Source organism: Vidua macroura, chromosome 8 (genome assembly GCF_024509145.1).
Source record: "Vidua macroura isolate BioBank_ID:100142 chromosome 8, ASM2450914v1, whole genome shotgun sequence".
Classification (NCBI taxonomy): Eukaryota; Metazoa; Chordata; class Aves; order Passeriformes; family Viduidae; genus Vidua; species Vidua macroura.
This window is the reverse complement of record NC_071578.1, coordinates 33,690,848-33,712,351: the sequence shown is the minus strand read 5'-3', so window position 1 is coordinate 33,712,351 and position 21,504 is coordinate 33,690,848. Positions and strand designations below refer to the sequence as shown.

Genomic DNA, 21,504 nt, shown 5'->3' with positions numbered 1-21,504 from the left:
CCCTCTGTGCCACTGTGTGGGGAGGAGAGAGGGAGGGAATCGGGGATAAAGAGAAGCCCAGGAAGGAGAGAACAGTGTGGGGGGGGGAAGGTGCATTTTTAGCATTTGTGGTACCTCTCATTCCCTTGCTCTGATTTGTTTGATAATAAATTCAATTAACTTCCCCAGTCCAGGCCTCATTCCCCAGTTATGCCCATGCTGTGTGAGAGATCTCCCGCTGCCTTTACTGAGACCCTCGAGCCTTTCCTGCTGTGTTCTGTGGCCTGCCCAGGGGCAGGAGGAGAGGCACAGAGCGCTTTTGCTGGCCCTGGGCACCTGACCTGGCCCAGCCCAGCCCAAGAGTCCCTGCCAGAATTCATTGCACCATTTCCCGGCCCCACGGTGGCTCCGGCTCCGCGGGCAGGCGGCTCCAGGAGTTCAGAGGGGGCAAAATGAGACGGAGGGAGAGGAGGCAGCTGGAGCCAGTGGGGGAAATGTCTTTGCTGCGAGCTGGCAGGGAGAGGAGGAGGAGGGAGAAAGTGGTGCAAAGTGTCCTGGTTTAGGGCAATTTTGGGAGAAAAACCTTTCAAGGTGTTTCCTCTAGAAAGCAAATTCAAGCTGCCCCACCTCCATATGGTCTGGGAAAAAGATTTCCTTGGAAAAAAAGCTGAGAAAATGTTTCTTTAACCGGCTGTCCTGGTTTGACAGGGAAGTGAATTTTTTCAGGAGGTTGAGGTCAAACCAATCAGTGCTCAGATTTGGATATTGACGCTTGGAGTGACCACTGAAGGCATGGACACGCCTCTGAGCACGCAGGGCGTTGTTAAAAGCAGAGAACGCGCAGGGGAACTTGCTCTTGTGCTGCGGTCGGTGAAGAGTGCAGGCCCGCCCTGCCCAGCCACAGGCTGCGTGCGGGAGAGGAAGCCATGCGGCCTGGCTGAGGGAGGTGAGGGGAATGGAACCAGGCCGGCCCCCCACAGGACAGAAGCGTGAAGGAACACTGAGATGTCCCAGGCAGCCCCCCGAGAGTGAGAGAGAGAGAAAGAGAGAGCCCGTTCCACCCGGAAGTTTGGTATCATGTGCCGGCAGAGAAGACAGAGGTGGGGGTTCGGCAGTCTGCTGAGAGATCTCAGCCGTCCTGGGAGCCCAAGACTTTCAACCCTTTCCTGGCAAAAGAAAGTTTTGCAAAACACTACTCCTCCTCGATTTGAAAGAGAAAAGAGACAGTCTGGGACCTGAGATGTTAGAAGAAATTCTAGGTGGGAGGAGATGATGGAGTGGCCTTGGCTGGACTTTTCTTGTATAGCCATAGATTGAACCAATCTCTCCTGCAACACAGAGACTGCGTTTTTAGGGGGATGGAATGACTTGAGCCAAGAGAGTGCAGGAGTGGGAGTGATCTCTTCAGCAGCTGCAAGTGCAGGAATGGAGTGAACAGAGAAAAGTTGAGGAGGGTGTGGTGGTGCCCTCTGTCTTGAGCAAGAAGAAGATCTCTGTTCTTGAGACCCTTGGCCCCAGGGGAGGAGAAAATGGGGGGGACTGTTGTCCCAAAAAGGAGAAACTGTTGGACCCTCAGCCCCAGGGGAGGAGAAGAATGGGTGGGGGGGGGGGGGGGACGGACGGACACAGTGGTGCCAAAAAGGAGAAACTGTTGTTCTTGTGGTCCTTGGCAAAGCATCCTTACAGGAGCCCTATGAGCAGTCTGTCCATGCACGGTGGTGAGGGCACTGTGACATGGAAAGGAGGGTGTCACAGTGGCAGAATTCCTACGGGCGGTTGCCATGTGTGACATGGAAACACAGGAGGTTGCAATTGTGTTTCCTGGGGGTCTGTGGTACAGGAGAGACTCCTCTGTCCCTTGATGAACTAAGAATTGATTATCTGAGGGGTGGTAACTTGATCAGGAATCCAGGGTTGTGTTTCACTGTGTTTAGGTGGAAATTGGGTGAGGGGAGGAGGAATGTTTTGGAGGGTTTTTTCATTCTGGATTCAGTGTGTGTCTTTTATTATAGTTGTGGGGTAATAAAGTTTTTTCCCTTGTTTTTAAGCTTGAGCCTGCTCTGCTCTGTTCCTGATCGCATCTCACAGCACTCATTTGGGGAGGGTGTATTTTCATGGGGACACTGGCATCGTGCCAGCGTCAAACCATGACACCGGCAAAGCAATTCACCAGCACAAAAATTGATCAGTATTAAACAACAGAACCTCTCACTGTGCCAAGAGGTGACAAACTCAGAAAGTCCCCTCAGCTCACTCAGTCTCTTATCAGTCTCTTATCAGTCTCTTATCAGTCTCTTATCAGCCCAAATGCCACAGCCCATGCCCGGCCCGGCGGGTCACAGGTGCAAGCGGCCACTGCTGCTGTGGGTGTTCAGTCCAGAGCAGGTTTAAACAGCTGCAAAGAAAAGAGAAAACCACAGGGCAGGGAACTTCTCTGCCTCAGCGAACTCAAACGAACTGAAAGCAAAGGAGAGCTCCGTCCCGCGCTCTGTGCCGCACACAACGCAGTCCGGGAGCTGGATGTGGAGGGCTGAGTGCAGTTCTGACAACTCCCTGGGCGCTTCTCCTCCCCCCGAGCCCTCAGAACCGGCCTTAAAGGTGCAAAACTTATTTCTGGGCTAAACAGACAAACGGGGATGTCAGCACCATAAAGTCACCCCAGGGCACTCCTGTACCCCCTAAAAATAAAACTATTCATCTTAACAAATTCCCACAGAAATTACCAAAGCTTTACCTCATTTATAAAAATAAAACCTAGTCAAACATTCCCTCAAAATATAAAAATAGCCCATATAACAACCAAAAACTCACTATAATAACACCTAATATTAAAAAAAACAATCCAAAAAACATTAAAAAGTCTACCCATCATTATAAAAAACCTGTAATAACAGTTTTAACCCTTAAAATCCTACAAAATCAGTTACATCAAATTTGTTTTTACCTCAATTCACCTCAACTATAACATTAAAACAATTAAACCAGAGTATTAATTAAACAAAAAAATCAGTACTACTTCCATTATTATTAACAATATAATAACAAATATTAGTACAATTAAACATACAATCTTACAAAACAGAACCGTCGTCAATTTTCTCTTACTAGCACATAATTATAAAAATTTTTAAAAATTATATTACATAAACTTATCTAACCACTCAGTCCATCCACAAACATCTTCAAAAATGAAAAAATAGAACAAATTAAATTAAAATGAACAATAAATCCTATTTATACAATTTATTTTAAAAATAAAACTTTATACCTTAAGTAAAAAAAAGTTACAAAATGAATTTCCAAATATTAATTATTATAATAAAAATATAAGTAATAGTACCTTATATATTTCACTATATACAATGAATAATAAATAAGAGCATCAGAAAAGCTTTTACAGTCCAAAGAAGATGTGAGAAATGGATTTGTAAAGAATTCTCCAAAGCGGACAGAAAGCTGAGAGTCTTGTACATCTGTATGCAAACACTGAGATAAGGCCGCCACACGAGAGAGATGACATTGTCGAGAGAGACATTGTTTCAACAAATTTCAAAATACAGCCTTACAAAACGACCAGGTATTTTAGAGAATTAGAAGTATGGAAGAGGCATTGAAACGGGGCCACGTGAGGTAAAAACACAGCGGATTGGCGTTAGAAGTAAGAGTAGTATTGTGTGGCCAAAGTTTTCAGCTAATAGGCTGAAAAACGTTTATAAGATATTGTACCCAGGAAATAAGTGAGCTTCCCATAGAATAGCGTTGACTCTTACATCTCTTCGCTCTCACTCCTCATCGAGGCTGATAATAAAATCCCATCTCTTAAAGCACATCTGCATTACTCTGGCAATAAAGCACTAACAAAGCCAACGCGTGGCCCCTAGCCCTGCCTGCCGAGCGGCGCAGCTCGCTGCGTCCCCGCGCTCTGCGGGCACCGGGCCGGCACCGCGGGGCTCGTGAGGCGAGGCCTTTCCCCGGCCGCTCCGGCCGGGCCCGTGCACAGCGTCCCCTGCGGCCGAGGGGAGTCATCGCACCCGCCCCGCCGGCGGCACTCACCAGCGCCCCTGCCGGCCGTGCCCGGAACTGTACCCGAGGGGAAAGTGCCCGCGGCCGAGCGGGGCCGGGGCTGGGTTTGTGTCTGCTCGGGGCAGGGCTGTGCTGCGGGGGTTTGTGTGCCTGGGACAGAGCGGTAAAGAGCTGCTGTTCTATTCTCATAGCTGTGTCTGAGAGACCCTTCACTTCTAAATTATAATGATGCAGAGGGAGCGGGGTTACATTTTCCATTGCCAGGGAGGCTCCTGCCTTCCTTAGGAGACCCCTGCCTTTCAAAGCAAAACACCCCCATCCCTCTGTGCCACTGTGTGGGGAGGAGAGAGGGAGGGAATCGGGGATAAAGAGAAGCCCAGGAAGGAGAGAACAGTGGGGGGGGGGGGAAGGTGCATTTTTAGCATTTGTGGTACCTCTCATTCCCTTGCTCTGATTTGATCAATCATAAATTTAATTCAAATCAATTTCCCCAGTCTGGGCCTGTTATGCCCATGCTGTGTGAGAGATCTCTCGCTGCCTTTACTGAGACCCTCGAGCCTTTCCTGCTGTGTTCTGTGGCCTGCCCAGGGGCAGGAGGAGAGGCACAGAGTGCTTTTGCTGGCCCTGGGCACCTGACCTGGCCCAGCCCAGCCCAAGAGTCCCTGCCAGAATTCACTGCACCATTTCCCGGCCCCATGGTGGCTCTGGCTCCGTGGGCAGGCGGCTCCGGGAGTTCAGAGGGGGCAAAATGGGACAGAGGGAGAGGAGGCAGCTGGAGCCAGTGGGGGAAATGTCTTTGCTGCGAGCTGGCAGGGAGAGGAGGAGGAGGGAGAAAGTGGTGCAAAGTAAAGGGGAGAGAAAGAGGGACAAGGCTGGAGCAGTGGAAGGCAGTGGGGATGGCCATGGGACCGGCGGGCATTTTGCTTTCCAGCTCTGTGGGAGGAAACCGAGAGCTGTCAAATCCATGCAGGAAAAGAGGGGAGAAATAGCAGGTGGAGGAAATGGCTGGCAATTAGGATTCATTTTATCTGCCTGAACTGCAAAGGCCGACAGACCCCGAGCACCGGCAGCAGCTTCCCGGGGGCTCCGGTTCTTCTGCAACTTCACTGGCGTGGGGCCTTTTTCCTTAGCGCGGCTTTTTTCATGTCAGGAACAGCCGCCCCTCCTCAGGCCCGCCGCGGCTGTCGGCTCCTGGCGGCGATCTCATCTCCTGGCCGGCCCGGCAGACACTGAGAGCCGATCTCATCTCCTGGCGGCCGACCCGCCAGATATTTACATGCGATTTCATCCCCTCGCTGTCGGCCTCCCAGACCCTACATGCGATCTCCTCTCCTGCCGGCCGGCCAGGAAGCTCCTCGCCGCTCTCCCCGCACGCTGAATGACCAAACCGGCGTCTCCCATTGCCCCGTTTATATAAATGCGGTGACAGCAGAAGCCCGCGCTCTGTGTGGCCGGGATCGGAGCGGCGGCGGCGCCCGGAGCCCGGCGAGGCGGTGGCGGAGCTCGGAGGCGGCTCCAGCCCAGGTGCGACCCGCGGTCGGTTGTGCCACAGCTCGGGGCTCGCTGCGGGCGGAGGGGCCGCGCTGAGGGGCAGGGGGGTTCTGGCGAGAAAGGACCTTGTCCACACTGGGCAGTGCCAGCTTCAGCTGTCAGCCCAGCACAGGGCTGTCCTGCCTCAGCTGTTCCCTGGGCCTTGCACTTCCTCTCAGGGTCACCTCAGTGCCTGTTCATCCCCAGTGCCAGTGCTGGGCTGGGGGTTCAGAGGAAAAGTCTCTGCAATACATCCTGCCACCCATGCTGCCTGCAGTGACTGGATTGTCCTCCTTACACAACAAGCTCAACTGGGAAATCCAAATGGCCCTGGGCTCCTGGAAATCATCATGAACTGGCGTGAAGGTGACACTTTTGAACTTTCCTTGGAAGAGGAAAAAGAGCAGCTGACAGGTGCTGAGGAGGAATCCCACTTTCGGCCTCAGGCACCTGTCAGCTGCTGGTGCTCTCTCTCTCTCTCTCTCTCTTTCTCTCTCGGCTTCGGAAGAGGACGGGACGGGTCGGAACCGCTGCCTTGGGGAAAAGAATTCGCTGCTACAGCCATAACCGAGCCCAGAGCTGCTTCCTCTGCTGTGGGGTGAGCCTGTGCTTGTGAGAGCAGCCCCTGAACGGGGCCCTTATTATCCCGCTCAGTGCCCCAGGGCCCTGTCCCCCCTGCCGGGTGCCGGATCCTGAGCTCGCCTCTCCCTGCCCTGCTCAGACCCGGCTGCTGCTGCTCCGAGCTTTCCCTGCACTGTGCCTGTGAGGAATGGATTGGTAAAGAATTTTTACAATTTGATAGAAAGTTCACACAGTCTTCCGTATCTGTAGGCAAATATTGAGATAAGGTGTGTTGACTAAAGAAAGCTATGGAATAGAGATGATATTGTTGAGAGAGAGATTGAATTAGAAATAAGTTTTAAAATATGGCTTTATAAAAGGGTAGATATTTTAGAGAATTAGAACTCTGAAAGATGCATTGTAATAGGACTACGTGAGGTAAAAATACAGGTGATTGGTGTTAGAACTAATAGTAGTACTGTGTGGTAAAAGCTAACAGCTTGAAAAACATTTATATGGTATTGTAATTAGGAAATAAGTTAGCTTTTAAGAGAATAACGTTGAGATTTATATTTTTTATATTTCATTCTTTATTGAGACTGATAATAAAATCCAATCTTTTAAAACACTTCCCAGTTACCCGATCTTTATAGAAACTGAAATAACCAATAAAACAGTACTTCCGTTATAAAAAAACCCAATAACTCAACTATCTTTCAAGCAGTTAAAAAACTCAAAATACTTTTTCTTCGGTGTTACTACAAGGAAACAAGACCCCAAAGAATTAGTTCTTCTACAAAAAAAAACAAACAAAAAAAAAAACCAAAAAAAAACAAAAAAAAACAAAACCAAAAAAAAACCAAAAAAAAACCAAAAAAACCCCCCAAAAAAACAAAAAAAAAACCCAGTCAAGTCTTCCACCTGCGTCACTAGCTCAACTCAAACACAAAGCAATATTATCTCCTATTTCACAACATCAAGCCAGTTTTAAAAAACACAATCAAGCACAAAATATCCAAGCAACTCAAAGACGTTTATAAAAGCCTTCAAGTTCTAATGAAGTCTAATTCTTATCATATTTCAAAACAAAACCGAAAAAATGCACTATCTTAAGTCCAAAAACAATTTCCAACTATAAATAGTACTTCTGTGTTCACCTTCTCTGAAACCTAGTTAAACTCAAAATCTACAATGCTTTTAGCAGAAACACAAATATTGCCTCTGCCTACAAATAAGGTAATAATTTACTTATTTAAACAACCTGGAAAACTTTCTACCTTCTCAGTCCTGTCTGCAAAGCCCTCGCGTCCCAAACCGTGTCTGCGAAGCCTCCCTCTCCTTCAGTCCTGCCCAGAGCCACCGAAACCCCGAGCGGAGCCGCGGCAGCCCCGCCGCTCTCCCAGCTGCAGCCGCCGCTGCCATCCCCGCCCCGCCCGGCGATCGTCCAGCCCTGCCTTGCAAGGAGCGAGGGCAGCTCTGCGAACACAACGGAGAGAGGCTGCTCTGTTAACACTACCAAAAGGACAAGCTCTAGGTGCCAGGAATAAGAGGAATGTGAGAAAAAACCCGGGATTTGCAAACTTGTCATGCCCGGGGCGTGGCCGCCCTGAGCCGGACACCCGCTCCGCCGCCGGCGGGGCCGGGACTCGGGCCCCGGGCTAGGGAATGCTTTTCCCAGTCGGGATTTCTCTCCTAACAGCTCAAGTCTCGCCTCTTCAAGAGCAGACCACGCAGTGCCCCAAGTGCTTTGCCGCTGGGAGCACTGGAAGAGATCCTGGGAACACTGGGAGGGAACACTGGGAGGGAGAGTGGAAGCACCGGGAGTGAACAAGAAGGAGCACTGGCAGGGATATCAGGAGCTCTGGGAAGGAATAGTGCTCCCAGTTCCTGCCCAGTGCTCTCACCATCCCTCCCGCTGCTTGCCAGGAAGAGGGAACTGGGAGGGAACTGGGAGGGAACTCCTCAGCGCTCTGCAATGTGCAGCAGCCCCAGGTGTGACCAGGGAGGAGGGGGAGGTTCCCCCAGTCCCTCCCCAGTGCCCCCCCAAAAGGGGGATTACAAAAAGGAAAGGGATTTAAATTAAGGGGAGAAAAGCTTTTCTGTAATTGTCTTCGAACTGGGGAGGATCCCCATTCACCTATAATTTGAAGGGTCTCAATTGAAGGAAAACACAACATTTTCATCATATTGGGTGCCTCAGTAAGCAGGCAATCACTGCTTTCCATGATTTTCATGTTTGAATGGAAGGAGAACACCTTTATGGTGACGTCTGACTTGAGGGAAAGCGACTCCTTTTCATCATCTTAAGGTTCCTGTTGAGGGCAAACACGGCTGTCCCTGGTCTTCAAGGGCTTCCCTTGAGAGGAACCTCTTTATGTGCCATTGTAAGAGTTCCATCGAAGGGGACCCTCCATTTGAAGGGACTTCACAGAGGAAAAAGATGTCTAAAAGCCCCAGACTGGTCTTTGTTGAGGGAATGTGAAGAGGGAAACTGCATTTCTCCTCATTTTCGGAGCCTAAATTGAGGAAAAATTCCCCTTGATTCACTTTTTATTGTGGATTACATTGAGGGGAGAGCCTCCTCATGCATCGTTTAGGGATCTAAATCGAGAGGGAACCTCCGTTCTCCCCTTGATTCGAGGTTTTGAAATGGCCACAAGAGGCGGTTTACCCTTGGTTTAAGCCATTAAGAAACTGAACTAGAAGGGTAGCGGTGGGCTGGCGCTGCCGGTCGGACTCAGTCCATCCCTCGGCACTGCAAACGCCGCCAGGCACCGAGCGATGCCGCCGGACGCCCGGCACTGCCTGCGCCGCGCCCGCCGCATCCAGCGGGGCTGGAAACTCCACGGAGCAGCTGAGCGCCTGCTCCGCGCTCGGCCCTCCGAGCCCGGCACGGAGCGTGGGCTCGGGACACATGCCCATGGTGGGGGCAGAGCCGCTGCTCGGGGCCCGGGGGATCCTTCATCCCCCGAGGGCAGCTGCGAGAGGCCGAGGGCAAAGTCCTGCTTCCGAGGCTGGAACCCCTGCTGCTTCACCTCTCGTTCTCTTGCGATGATCTGTTCGAGAATAAATTCCAAGAACTGCCCCCAGCCGTGTCTCTTATCCCGGTGACCGGTGAGTGATCTCCTCCTGGCCTTTTCCCGATCCTCGAGCCTTTCCTGCTGGGTTCTGTGGCCTGCCCAGGGGCAGGAGGAGAGGCACAGAGCGCTTTTGCTTGCCCCGGGCACCAGGCCCGGCCCAGCCCACTCCGAGAATCCCCGCGATAAGCCACTCCTTAGACCCCCAGAAGGAATTTCCTCCCACGGGCTGCGCTCCCTTCGCAGAATTGTTTACGACTGCGGAGTCCTGACCGGGGCGATGCCTCGCCTCGCCCCGCCCCGCCCCACCCCACCCCACCCCACCCCACCCCACCCCACCCCGCCCCGCCCCGCCCCGCCCCGCCCCGCCCCGCCCCGCCTCGCCTCTCCTCGCCCCTGCAGCGGCGCAACGGTCCGTTGATCTCATCGCGGAGCGGCGGCGGCGCCCGGAGCCCGGCGAGGCGGCGGCGGAGCTCGGAGGCGGCTCCAGCCCAGGTGGGACCCGCGGTCGGTTGTGCCCCAGCTCGGGGCTCGCTGTGGGCGGAGGGGCCGCGCTCAGGGGCAGGGGCGTTCTGGCGAGTTCCTTGTGCCGGGTTCCCCCGTATCCCCCTGTCCTAGGGTGACGGTATGGTGTTTGTATCCCAAATCCTGTGTTCTGTTTATGCCTGATATTATGTTCTGTGCCTTCAGGACTGACTCTGAAAGTGAAGGATTGTTTTGTCTTGTTATCAGCCGGCTCACCTCCCCCCATGCTCTGTGTCTAGGAGAGGCTTGGCTGGCTTGGGCTTGCTTGCTGGCTTGCTTGCTTTTGCTTTTGCTTTTGCTTTTGCTTTTTAGTTAGTTTAGCTAGGCAGTCCAATTTTTACCCTGGACTGTTTATTTTTCCCTTCCCTTTCCCTTTCCTGAATATCATCTGAACCTGCTCTGGATCTGGACCTGGGAAACATCAAGAAACACTGAGAGTCTGCATTTTGTGACCTGCAGCAGCCATCCCCAGCGCCAGAGACTGATAGCTGGGTGACCACTCCCAGGAGAGACTTTCTGAATTTGTCATCTCTTCAGAGCGGTGGAAGGGTTTTGTCATCTGGTGTTGATTTTTTTTTTTTTTTTTTTGTATTGAGGAGTGTTTTTGCTTGTTAAATAAACAGTTTTTTTCCATTTCTCTCTGAGGAAATCCTTCCCGAACCAGGTGGGGGAGGAGCCATGGGGGGTTTGCTTTCTGGGGGCTCCTTCCAGAGATCTTCTCCCAAATTTTGCCCTAAACTAGGACAAATATTTTGGCGCCCAACTCGTGGCTCGAGAGAGTGGAAAAAACCCTGTTCTGTTCATATTTTGGTTGCAATTACTCTGGGCTGGTATAGAGCAGTTACTGGCTATGTTGTTTGAATTCATAATGTCTCTTGGGGTGCAGGCCTGCATGTGTTTCTGCTCCCTAGGTTTTTTTTAGGTCTTAATACCTCTATGGTCCTTAGGTTTATTTTCTTATCCAGAAGTAGCTTCAGTATTGTCCCTAATACGTAGTTTTTGCATTAGAGGGGCACTGACCAGAATATCCATCAGGCTGGGTTTGGTTGTAATGGCTTGCAGGAGGTTTATAAAGGTGCTGGAGTCTGTTCCAGGAATGTATGGTTTGTGGTTATGATTGTGCACCCAGTTTGTTGGAGTAGAAGCAGATGAGGCTTTTCAGCCTTTGTTTTCCTTCTCCTCTGAATCTGTTACATCCCTATTGGAGAATGTTCAGTTTCCCCTGAATGTTAAAGAGACCATCTTTCTGGTATTTAATTTGGTAAGCTTTCTCTATACAGTCTGCAGCTTCTCTAGAATGAGGGCTGAGATTTCTAGAAGGTCTGATGAGACCCCTGACCCAGGAGTAGACCCAGGCGTGAGAAATCCTGAGTGGTGTGGGAAATGGGAGGATATGGGCCAAATTTTAAAGGAGTTTTCTGACCCTATAGTCTGGGACTTTTCATGTGAACAAATTCAGAACCCAGCTGAGGTGGCAAAGTACCTGAAAGAGAAGTGCCATGATACCCCTAAGGAGAAAAAGATCATTGCAGTGAGCTGGGCCCTGGCATATGCTTATCGCACTCTGCTTGATACTGTAGGGCAGCAGACAGAGGAAGGGGGGCAGGGAGATAAACCAGCAGCTATCCCAGTCACTCAGGCTGCAGCCAACAGCCTGGGCTCGAAGCCAGCAGCTAAACCAGACTGTAAGCCTCAACCAATGGCTGTTGCTACTAGCACGAGAAGTGGAAAGTGCACAGAGAAGACCGATCGACCAGTGGATGACAATGATGATTATGATGCAGGAGAAGGACCCTCAACGCCTCCTGACATAAAATCAGGAGTCAGAGCAACTGGTACAAGATCAGAGGCCAATATTGAGTCCTTTTCCCTAAAGGACCTCCGTGGCCTAAGAAAGGATTACACTCGATGATCTGATGAGTCTATAATTAGTTGGTTGGTCCGTCTTTGGGATGCTGCAGGTGAAGCCACAATCCTGGATGGCACTGAAGCGAGGCATTTGGGATCCCTGTCACATGATCCTGTCATCGACCAAGGAATGATGAGGGGAGCTAACCCTCACAGCCTCTGGGCACGGGTCCTGGAAAGTGTAGCACAAAGATACCTGTGTGCAGATGATCTTTACATGCAGCAGACCCAGTGGAAGACTATAGAACAAGGGATCCAACGCCTGAGAGAAATGGCAGTGGCAGAGATTATCTTCTCTGATGAAATAACAACTAGGAATCCAGACATGGTACCATGTACATCTGTGATGTGGCGAAAACTTGTACGGCTTGGGCCACATGAATACGCTTCTGCTTTAGCAATAATGAAGCGGGATGAGAGGGATGAGACCGTGCTTGATATGGCAAAGAAGCTCCGAGCACCTGCAGATGCTGTGCATGGCCCGACACATGCCAGGATCGCAGCAGTGGAAACATGTCTACAGAAATTAGAAGACAAGATAGAGGAGAATCACCAGAAACTCAGGGAGGAGATTAAAGAGGACCTTCTCCAAATATCGGCAGTACAAATTAGAGGCCCTGGTATCCAACACAGGTGTTCCCCAGATGGGGAGAGAAGGTACACACCACGAGGTGAGTTGTGGTTCTTTTTGCGTGATTGCGGAGAAAACATGAGGAGATGGGACGGAAAATCTACTGCTGCTCTGGCACAACGGGTGCGTGAATTGAAGGAAGGTAAGACTCAAAGAGGAAGTTCCACCAAAAGGAAAGCAGCCCCAATTGCCCGTAGCCAAGCCTCCAGGTATGATGGTGACATGTCCAATCCCCTAGAAGGAACCTCTAAGACATATGCCCAAGGAAAGAAGGATAACCAGGCTTAGAGGGGCCCTGCCTCTAGCCAGGTAGAGGTAAGGGAAAACCGAGTTTTCTGGACTGTGTGGATCTGTTGGCCTGGCACATCAGAACCACAGAAATATAAGGCTTTGGTTGACACTGGTGCGCAATGCACATTGCTTCCATCAAGACACGTGGGGGCAGAATCTGTCTCCATCACTGGCGTGACAGGGGGATCACAGGACTTTACCTTGGTGGAAGCTGAGGTGAGCCTGACCGGTAATGAGTGGAAGAAACACCCTATTGTGACTGGCCCAGAGGCCCCATGCATTCTGGGCATAGATTACCTCCGAAGGGGGTATTTTAAAGACCCAAAAGGACTCAGGTGGGCATTTGGGATAGCAGCTGCAGTGACAGAGGACATCCATCAATTGAACACCTTGCCTGGTCTGTCTGAGAATCCAACTACAGTAGGACTTCTGAAGGGAGAAGAGCAAAAGGTACCAATTGCCACTTCAACAGTGCATCGCTGGCAATACAGAACAACTCGAGATGCTGTGGTTCCCATCCATAAGATGATTCGAGAGCTGGAAAGCCAAGGGGTGGTCAGCAAAACCCACTCACCCTTCAACAGCCCCATCTGGCCTGTGCGTAAATCTGAAGGAGAATGGAGATTGACTGTGGACTACCATGCATTGAATGAAGTGACTCCACCACTGTGCGCTGCTGTGCCGGACATGCTGGAACTCCAGTATGAGCTGGAGTCCAAGGCAGCAAAGTGGGACGCCACTATTGACATTGCTAACGCGTTTTTCTCCATTCCTCTGGCAGCAGAATGCAGGCCTCAGTTTGCCTTTATGTGGAAGGGAGTGCAATATGCCTGGAATTGACTGCCCCAGGGGTGGAAGCACAGTCCTACCATCTGCCATGGACTGATCCAGGCTGCACTAGAAAAGGGTGAGGCTCCAGAACATTTACAATATATTGATGATATCATTGTGTAGGGGAGCACAGCGGCAGAAGTGTTTGAGAAAGGAGAGGAAATCATCCGAATCCTCCTGGAAGCTGGTTTCGCCATCAAGAAGAGTAAAGTTAAGGGACCTGCTCGAGAGATCCAGTTCCTGGGAGTGAAGTGGCAAGATGGGCGGCGTCAGATTCCTACAGATGTCATCAACAAGATCACAGCTATGTCCCCACCAACCAACAAGAGGGAAATGCAAGCTTTCTTAGGCACCATAGGCTTTTGGAGAATGCACATTCCTGAGTACAGTCAGATCGTGAGCCCTCTTTACCTGGTCACCCGCAAGAAGAACAATTTCCATTGGGGCCCTGAGCAGCAACAAGCTTTTGCCCAGATTAAGCAGGAAATTGCTCATGCGGTAGCCCTTGGCCCAGTCAGGACGGGACCAGAGGTCAAGAATGTGCTCTACTCTGCAGCCGGGAACCATGGTCTGTCCTGGAGCCTTTGGCAGAAAGTGCCTGATGAGACTTGAGGCCGACCGCTAGGATTTTGGAGTTGGAGCTACAGAGGGTCTGAAGCCAACTACACCCCAACAGAGAAGGAAATTTTGGCTGCCTACGAAGGAGTCCAAGCTGCCTCAGAGGTGATTGGTACAGAAGCGCAACTCCTCCTGGCACCCCGACTCCCGGTGCTGGGGTGGATGTTCAAAGGAAAGGTTCCTACTACCCACCATGCCACCAGTGCTACATGGAGCAAGTGGATTGCCCTCATCACGCAGCGCGCCTGTATTGGTAAACTGAATCGCCCTGGGATTTTGGAAGTAATTACAAATTGGTCTGAAGGTGAAAACTTTGGTGTCACAGATGAAGAACAAGAACCAGTGACACGGGCTGAAGAAGCTCCACCCTACAACCAATTGCCAGCAGAAGAAACATGCTATGCTCTTTTCACTGATGGTTCCTGTCGCGTCGTAGGGATGAATCGGAAGTGGAAAGCAGCTGTATGGAGCCCCACACGACGGGTCACAGAGGCCACTGAAGAAGGTGGATCAAGTCAACTTGCTGAACTCAAAGCCGTTCAACTGGCCCTAGACATTGCAGAAAGGGAGAAGTGGCCAAAGCTCTACCTCTACACTGATTCATGGATGGTAGCCAATGCTCTGTGGGGATGGCTGGAGAGATGGAAAGGGGCAAACTGGCAGCGTAGAGGAAAACCAATTTGGGCTGCTGAAGAATGGAAAGACATTGCTACCCGGGTAGAGAAACTGCCTGTGAAGGTTCGCCATGTAGATGCTCATGTCCCCAAGAGTAGAGCTAATGAAGAGCAGCAAAACAATCAGCAGGTAGATCAGGCTGCAAAGATAGGGGTGTCAAAGATAGATTTAGATTGGCAACACAAGGGGGAGTTGTTCCTAGCGCGATGGGCCCATGATGCCTCAGGCCATCAGGGTAGAGATGCCACCTATAAGTGGGCAGGAGACTGAGGGGTGGATTTAACCATGGACAGTATTTCTCAGGTTATCCATGACTGTGAGACGTGTGCTGCCATCAAACAGGCCAAGCGAGTGAAGCCCCTATGGTATGGGGGACGGTGGTCCAAGTACAAGTATGGGGAGGCCTGGCAGATTGACTACATCACACTGCCCCAGACACGCCAAAGCAAGCGCTACGTGCTCACCATGGTGGAAGCCACCACGGGATGGTTGGAAACCTACCCTGTGTCTCATGCTACAGCCCGTAACACCATCCTGGGCCTTGAAAAGCAGGTCCTTTGGAGGCATGGTACCCCTGAGAGGATTGAGTCAGACAATGGGACTCATTTTAAGAACAGCCTTATCAACTCCTGGGCTAGGGAACATGGCATTGAGTGGGTGTACCATATCCCCTACCATGCACCAGCTGCAGGCAAGGTGGAGAGGTACAATGGACTGTTAAAAACCACCTTGAAAGCATTGGGTGGGGGATCTTTCAAAAACTGGGAGCAGCATTTGGCAAAGGCCACCTGGTTAGTTAACACCCAAGGTTCCACCAATCGAGCAGGTCCTGCTCAGTCTGAGTCCCTGAATATGGTAGACGGAGATAAAGTCCCAGTGGCACATATCAGAGGTTTGTTAGGGATGACAGTGTGGATCAATTCTGCCTCGAGTACAGACAAACCCATTTGTGGGATTGTCTTTGCTCATGGACCAGGTTGTACATGGTGGATAATGCAGAAAGATGGAAGAACACGATGTGTACCTCAGGGAGACCTGATTGTGGGGTGAGACTCATATGCAAATATCTCAATTTGCTGGATGTTACTGCCATTGTTTGTACATTAAACCACACAGACATGAGACAGAAGGAAATGTGTAAGTGTCGAAGGTCTGAGTAAGTGAAAGATGGAAGTTTTACTTGATGAAGTTGTTACATGATGTTTGGTAGTTATGTTGATGATTTGGATATAAGGGGTGGAATGTCCTAGGGTGACGGTATGGTGTTTGTATCCCAAATCCTGTGTTCTGTTTATGCCTGATATTATGTTCTGTGCCTTCAGGACTGACTCTGAAAGTGAAGGATTGTTTTGTCTTGTTATCAGCCGGCTCACCTCCCCCCATGCTCTGTGTCTAGGAGAGGCTTGGCTGGCTTGGGCTTGCTTGCTTGCTTGCTGGCTTGCTTGCTTTTGCTTTTGCTTTTTAATTAATTTAGCTTGGCAGTCCAATTTTTACCCTGGACTGTTTATTTTTCCCTTCCCTTTCCCTTTCCTGAATATCATCTGAACCTGCTCTGGATCTGGACCTGGGAAACATCAAGAAACACTGAGTCTGCATTTTGTGACCTGCAGCAGCCATCCCCAGCGCCAGAGACTGATAGCTGGGTGACCACTCCCAGGAGAGACTTTCTGAATTTGTCATCTCTTCAGGGCGGTGGAAGGGTTTTGTCATCTGGTGTTGATTTTTTTTTTTTTTTATTGAGGAGTATTTTTGCTTGTTAAATAAACAGTTTTTTTCCATTTCTCTCTGAGGAAATCCTTCCCGAACCAGGTGGGGGAGGGGCCGTGGGGGGTTTGCTTTCTGGGGGCTCCTTCCAGAGATCTTCTCCCAAATTTTGCCCTAAACTAGGACACCCCCCTGTGCTGGGATTGCGGAGGGAGCAGCTGCCCGCGCTCTCCTCCTTGCCCGGATCCCTGGGGACGAGCGTGTTCTGCAGCAGCGCAGCCAGAGCTGGCACCGCCCTGCCGAGCCTCGGTGTCCCGCAGGGCCGGGACCAGCAGTGATCTCTTTCTCATCGTGTCCCTTTCAGGGTGCCATCATCGCGGGTATAAAGCTGTTCCCAAGGTGATCTCCGAGAGGCTTTGTCAGCACTCCTGATGGGTCGGGCAGAAGGTGCTGTTACATCCTGCTCGACAGAGTCTGGCTGTGAGCTGGAGGAGAGTGAATTCTGCTCCACTCATGGAGTTGTGAAGGAGCCCCAGCATCCCCCGGAGGGACCAGCAGCTGGTGTTCCACACTCACCTCGGTTGCAAGAAGCCACTTGGCATAAGCAGGGAGATGCCACTTGTGAGCGTGCAGTGAGTGAAGATGTGGAGAATGGATTCTGCACCAGTGGGGGGAGTGTGAGGGTGCCCCTGGCTCCCCAGGGCACATCAGCAACCGGCAAAGAACACGAAAGAAAAATATTCAGAAGATTCCCGGGTGAGTGCAAGGCCACCCCTGTGCTCCCTGGGCACGGGGTGAGCAGATTCCAGGGCCGGGTCTGGTTCTCGCAGCCAGCAGCTCTTTCCTGTTCCAGGTAAATGGTTCAGCTCCCATCCCGTGCTCGTGGCACTGCTGATTCTGCTGCTCCTGGTGCTGGTGCTGGCTTTGGGGGTGGCCTTGGCTGTGCAGTCAGGTAAGGGAGGGGCAGCAGGCTGGGCCCAGCCCCTCGGGGCAGAGCGGGATCCCTGCTCCCTGCAGAGGGGAATCCTCAGACCTTCTCCTCTTCCCCCTCCAGCAGCACAGCTTCCACTTACACCTGCGACTCCGCTGTTGGTTCTGGGCTGTCCCCTTGGCTGGGTTGGGTACAATGGAGTCTGCTACTACTTGTCAAGGGATTACGGTACCTGGGAGCAGGGTCAGGAACGGTGCTCCGAGCTCAGGGCCTCCCTGGCCATTCTCAAGGATGAGGAAATGGTGAGTGAGGGGCTGTGGGCGGTGTGGGGTGGCTGAGGGGAGCCTGGGGGTGCTCCTGGGCCGGGCTGGGTGCTGGTAGGGCTGGGGGTGCAGCCCTGTGCCGGGGCCTTGCAGGGAAGGAGCCCCGGCGTGCGGGGGCAGCCCCGGGCCCGTGTCCCCCCGAGGGGCCGGGGCAGCTCCCACTCCTCTCTCCTTGGCAGGATTTGCTCTTCCGCCTCTGCGGGAACATCGATTACTGGCTCGGGCTGCGCAGACGGGGCGAGCGCCTGCACTGGGGGGACGGCAGCAGCTACAGCTCCTGGTGAGTGCCGGGGAGCCGGGCAGGGCCTGGGGGGAGAGGGGCACAAGGTGTTCCCCTGGGAACCAGCGCTGTCTCTGCTCCTCCCTGCAGGGTTCCTGTCCTGGGCAATTCCGAGTGTGTGTACCTGGCTGACCATAAATTCAGAAGTGAGAACTGCTCAAATGAGCTGCCATATCTCTGCAGCAAGGCCCAAGCTCCCCTGTAACAGGGCTGGAGAAAGGACTTTGTCCACGCTGGGCAGTGCCATCTTCAGCTGTTAGCCCAGCACAGGGCTGTCCTGCCTCAGCTGTTCCCTGGGCCTTGCACTTCCTCTCAGGGTCACCTCAGTGCCTGTTCATCCCCAGTGCCAGTGCTGGGCTGGGGGTTCAGAGGAAAAGTCTCTGCAATACATCCTGCCACCCATGCTGCCTGCAGTGACTGGATTGCCCTCCTTACACAACAAGCTCACATTGGAAATCCAAATGGTCCTGGGCTCTTGGAAATCTTCATGAACTGGCTTTCCAGCCCTGTGGGAGGAAACCCAGAACTGTCAAATCCATGTAGGAAAAGAGGGGAGCAATAGCAGGTGGTGGAAATGGCTGGCAATTGGGATTCATTTTATCTGCCTGAACTGCAAAGGCCGAGAGACCCCGAGCACCGCCAGTGTTGTGATGTGTCCTGCCCTGCCCCTGGCCTGGCTGCAGCCGCCTGCTGAGACGGGCCCTTGTCTCTAAAGGAGCTGCACCCAGGGACACTGAGGTGCTGCTGGAGTAAGATCAATAGAATAAAATAAAGAGAATAAAAAGCTGCACTACTGGGTCTCCTCCATCTGGTAACATAAAAGTGCTGTGCTGAGGCACCGTCAGGACGGGGGAGGTGCTGAAATGGAAAAGGCTGGGAGGAGTGATGGGAATGGAATAGTTTAGAGAGAATGGTGTAAAATGTTATAAAAGCACTGCACCAGCCGTGGTCGCTGCCCCACAACTAAAAGAACTGCACTGAGGGACCATCGGAGGGGTGCTGGTTAAAAAGTGAGGCACGGGAAAGGGTGGGAATTGTGAAGGGAATAAAATAGAATGGTGTAAGAAAAAATGATAACAGAACTGCACCAGGAATGGCCACCAACCGCTGTCACTAACAGAACTGCACTGAGGGCCAGCCACACGTTTCCATTTCCACACAGAAATGGTGTGGCTTGCCTTTTCCTTTCTTAATAACCATCAGTGGTGCTTCCAAGACCAGCAGGTACACTCAGATGTCCAGAATCATCATTACAGTGGGAAAACTGGGGTTGGCATCAGCTGTGACAAACATGAGAAAGATCCCAGGAGCAGAAATGCAGATTTCCCAGCACCCTCCAGGGAGAACAGTGTCAGCACAGGGACAGAAAATGCTGATACAACATCCTTGCCCACTGGTCCCTGTGCTCAGCTGTAGGTAGCATCCTTTAGGTAGTGTTCTTCAGTATTTTTACCCATGGAAATACTGCAGAGGGATGCAGAAGATTTACTTGCCTATTAAAAAGAAGCTGAAAACCCAGGAAGGATGACATTTGGGATAGGGACAGAAGCAAATTCACACATTACATGAGAGTTAAATATGGCTGCTGTGAGTATGCAGCATCGAGGACAGCTAGATTAAACTAGAGTAATTCCAAACCTATTTGGCCTTATAACTGCAGGTAAGGTTAAAAGCCCTCACCAATTAAAAAAAGGCAAATCTGGTCTGAACTAATTTAGATCAGCATCTCTGCAGCCATTGGGCATCCCCAACTCCTTTTCCCCACCAAACTGCAAAGGCTTTACTGGAAATCTCTCTTTTTCTATTTCCTACCTGTAACAGTGCTCAAGTGACCTGTGTGATCTGTCTGAGTGAACTGAGCTTTACCTTCACAACAGCTTTGCTCTTCACTTCCCAGCCTCGTACCCTTGTGAATTTCCATCTGGGAGCGTTGGCCTGCTGAAGGAGAGGCTCTGTTCCAAACATCCACACTTTGCAGGAGTACCACACGATGGGATGTTCTCCTGCCTGGACTAATCCCTTTGCTTCCCAGCTCCAGCTGGAGCCCAGAAGCCTGGCAGTTGTTAAGGACACTTTCCCATGGCATGGCCCCACACAGCTGATTCCCAGCCTGGAAGCACAGTGGGCACACATTCCCACCCCTGGTGGTTGTTTCCATCCCGTTGCAAGGAGCCGAGTTGTTACCAAGTGTTCCTGTAGGAATCCAGGCCCAGGTGTCTGTGGGGTTTGGAGGGGCTCTTTTGGGGGCCTGTGGGATTTGGGTGGGGGCCTGAGGTGTGGGGGTGTCTCTGGGATTTCCGTTCTTATTCCCTCACATTTCCCATCCTTTTCCCACTCATGTTTCACACCTTTTTCTCCTCACCTTTCTAGGCCTTTCCTGCTTCTTAAACGCCACCTTTTCACCATTATGCCACCTCAGTTTTTCACTCTTCCCTGCCTTTTCTGCTGCCTTTTTTTCCCCTTTTTTTTTTTGCCCCATTTTTTTCCTGCATTTTTTCTGCCCTTCTCCCCCCCTTTTTTTTTAGCAACTTTTCTCCCCACTTTTTTCACCCTTTTTTTTCCCTCCATTTTTTCCCCTGCCCTTTTTTGCCCCCTTCTTTTCCCATCCTTTTTGCTGCTTTTTTTCCCTCCACACTTCTTTTCCACCATTTTGTGCCACCCTTTTTTCCCCCAGCCTTTTTTTTTGCAGCCCCTTTTTTGCCACTTTTTTCTTTTCCCCCTGCTCTTTTTTGTTGCTTTTTTTTCCCAGCCCTTTTTTTGCCCCTCAATATAAATCCCTCAAATGATGGAATCAGAGTTTCTACCTCTTTAAACCCTAAATGTAAGGCACAACAGAGATTCCTTGTCAATTCAAACTGAAAGATGATGAAAATTGAAGGTTTGCTCTCATTTCAAACCAATAAAACCACATCATAAAGAGTGTTCCCTGAAATAGTGGCCCAGGCAGGGTTTCTTTCAATTGATACCCTTGGTATTGCAGGTGAATGGGGATTCCCCCAGTTGAAATACAGACAAGGAGGGAAAATTACCCAGTGAAACAACTTCAGAATATACTTCAATAGCAATCCATTGAAAGGGAACCACACAACACTTGTCTTCCCTAATTAATTCCATCAGGTTTCCTTCACTAAAAATACTCTCAGATTTAAAAACGGAGATGCCTCATGTGTTACCTCAAAGCAGTGGAAGAGGCAGCATGGAACTGCTTATTCTTCCATGGCAAACTCTCCTGGGAGCACTTGCAGAGGCTGGAAGGGCTCCACTGTGAAGCTGCTGAACAAATGTAAATAGCTGGGATGAGCACAGCCCCAGAGAAATCCCAGTCCCACGGATGGAAAAGTGAGATTATCCAAGCAGCAACCTCAGCTGGAGAGTTTCCAAAAGAGCAGCTTTGTTCTGAACCTCTGCTTAGGAGTTCTCCTCATGCACTGCAAGAGTCCTTCCATCTATTTGGACCTTTTGTACGGCACAGGCCACACAGCAGTTAAAGGTGATCATGTTCTTAAACTCAATTATGTTTTAAAGTATCTAAACTTGATCTAACTACTCCTCAGTGGAGAATTTTATGTGTTAATTACCTTTCCTGGTGAAACACAAACCCTTCCCAAGGTTCAAGT

The 21,504-nt window shown here is 51.0% G+C and overlaps 1 protein-coding gene across 1 annotated transcript; it reads left to right on the top strand.

The window, feature by feature from the left end:
* The first annotated feature begins 8,874 nt into the window (after positions 1-8,874).
* Positions 8,875-18,677, top strand: LOC128810424 (early activation antigen CD69-like). Its single transcript, XM_053983228.1, has 6 exons — positions 8,875-9,016; positions 9,573-9,677; positions 17,207-17,305; positions 17,408-17,586; positions 17,787-17,887; positions 17,978-18,677. Exons 1-6 carry the CDS (start codon positions 8,875-8,877, stop codon positions 18,090-18,092), a joined length of 741 nt encoding a protein of 246 aa, XP_053839203.1. The 3' UTR covers positions 18,093-18,677.
* Positions 18,678-21,504: the final 2,827 nt, after the last annotated feature.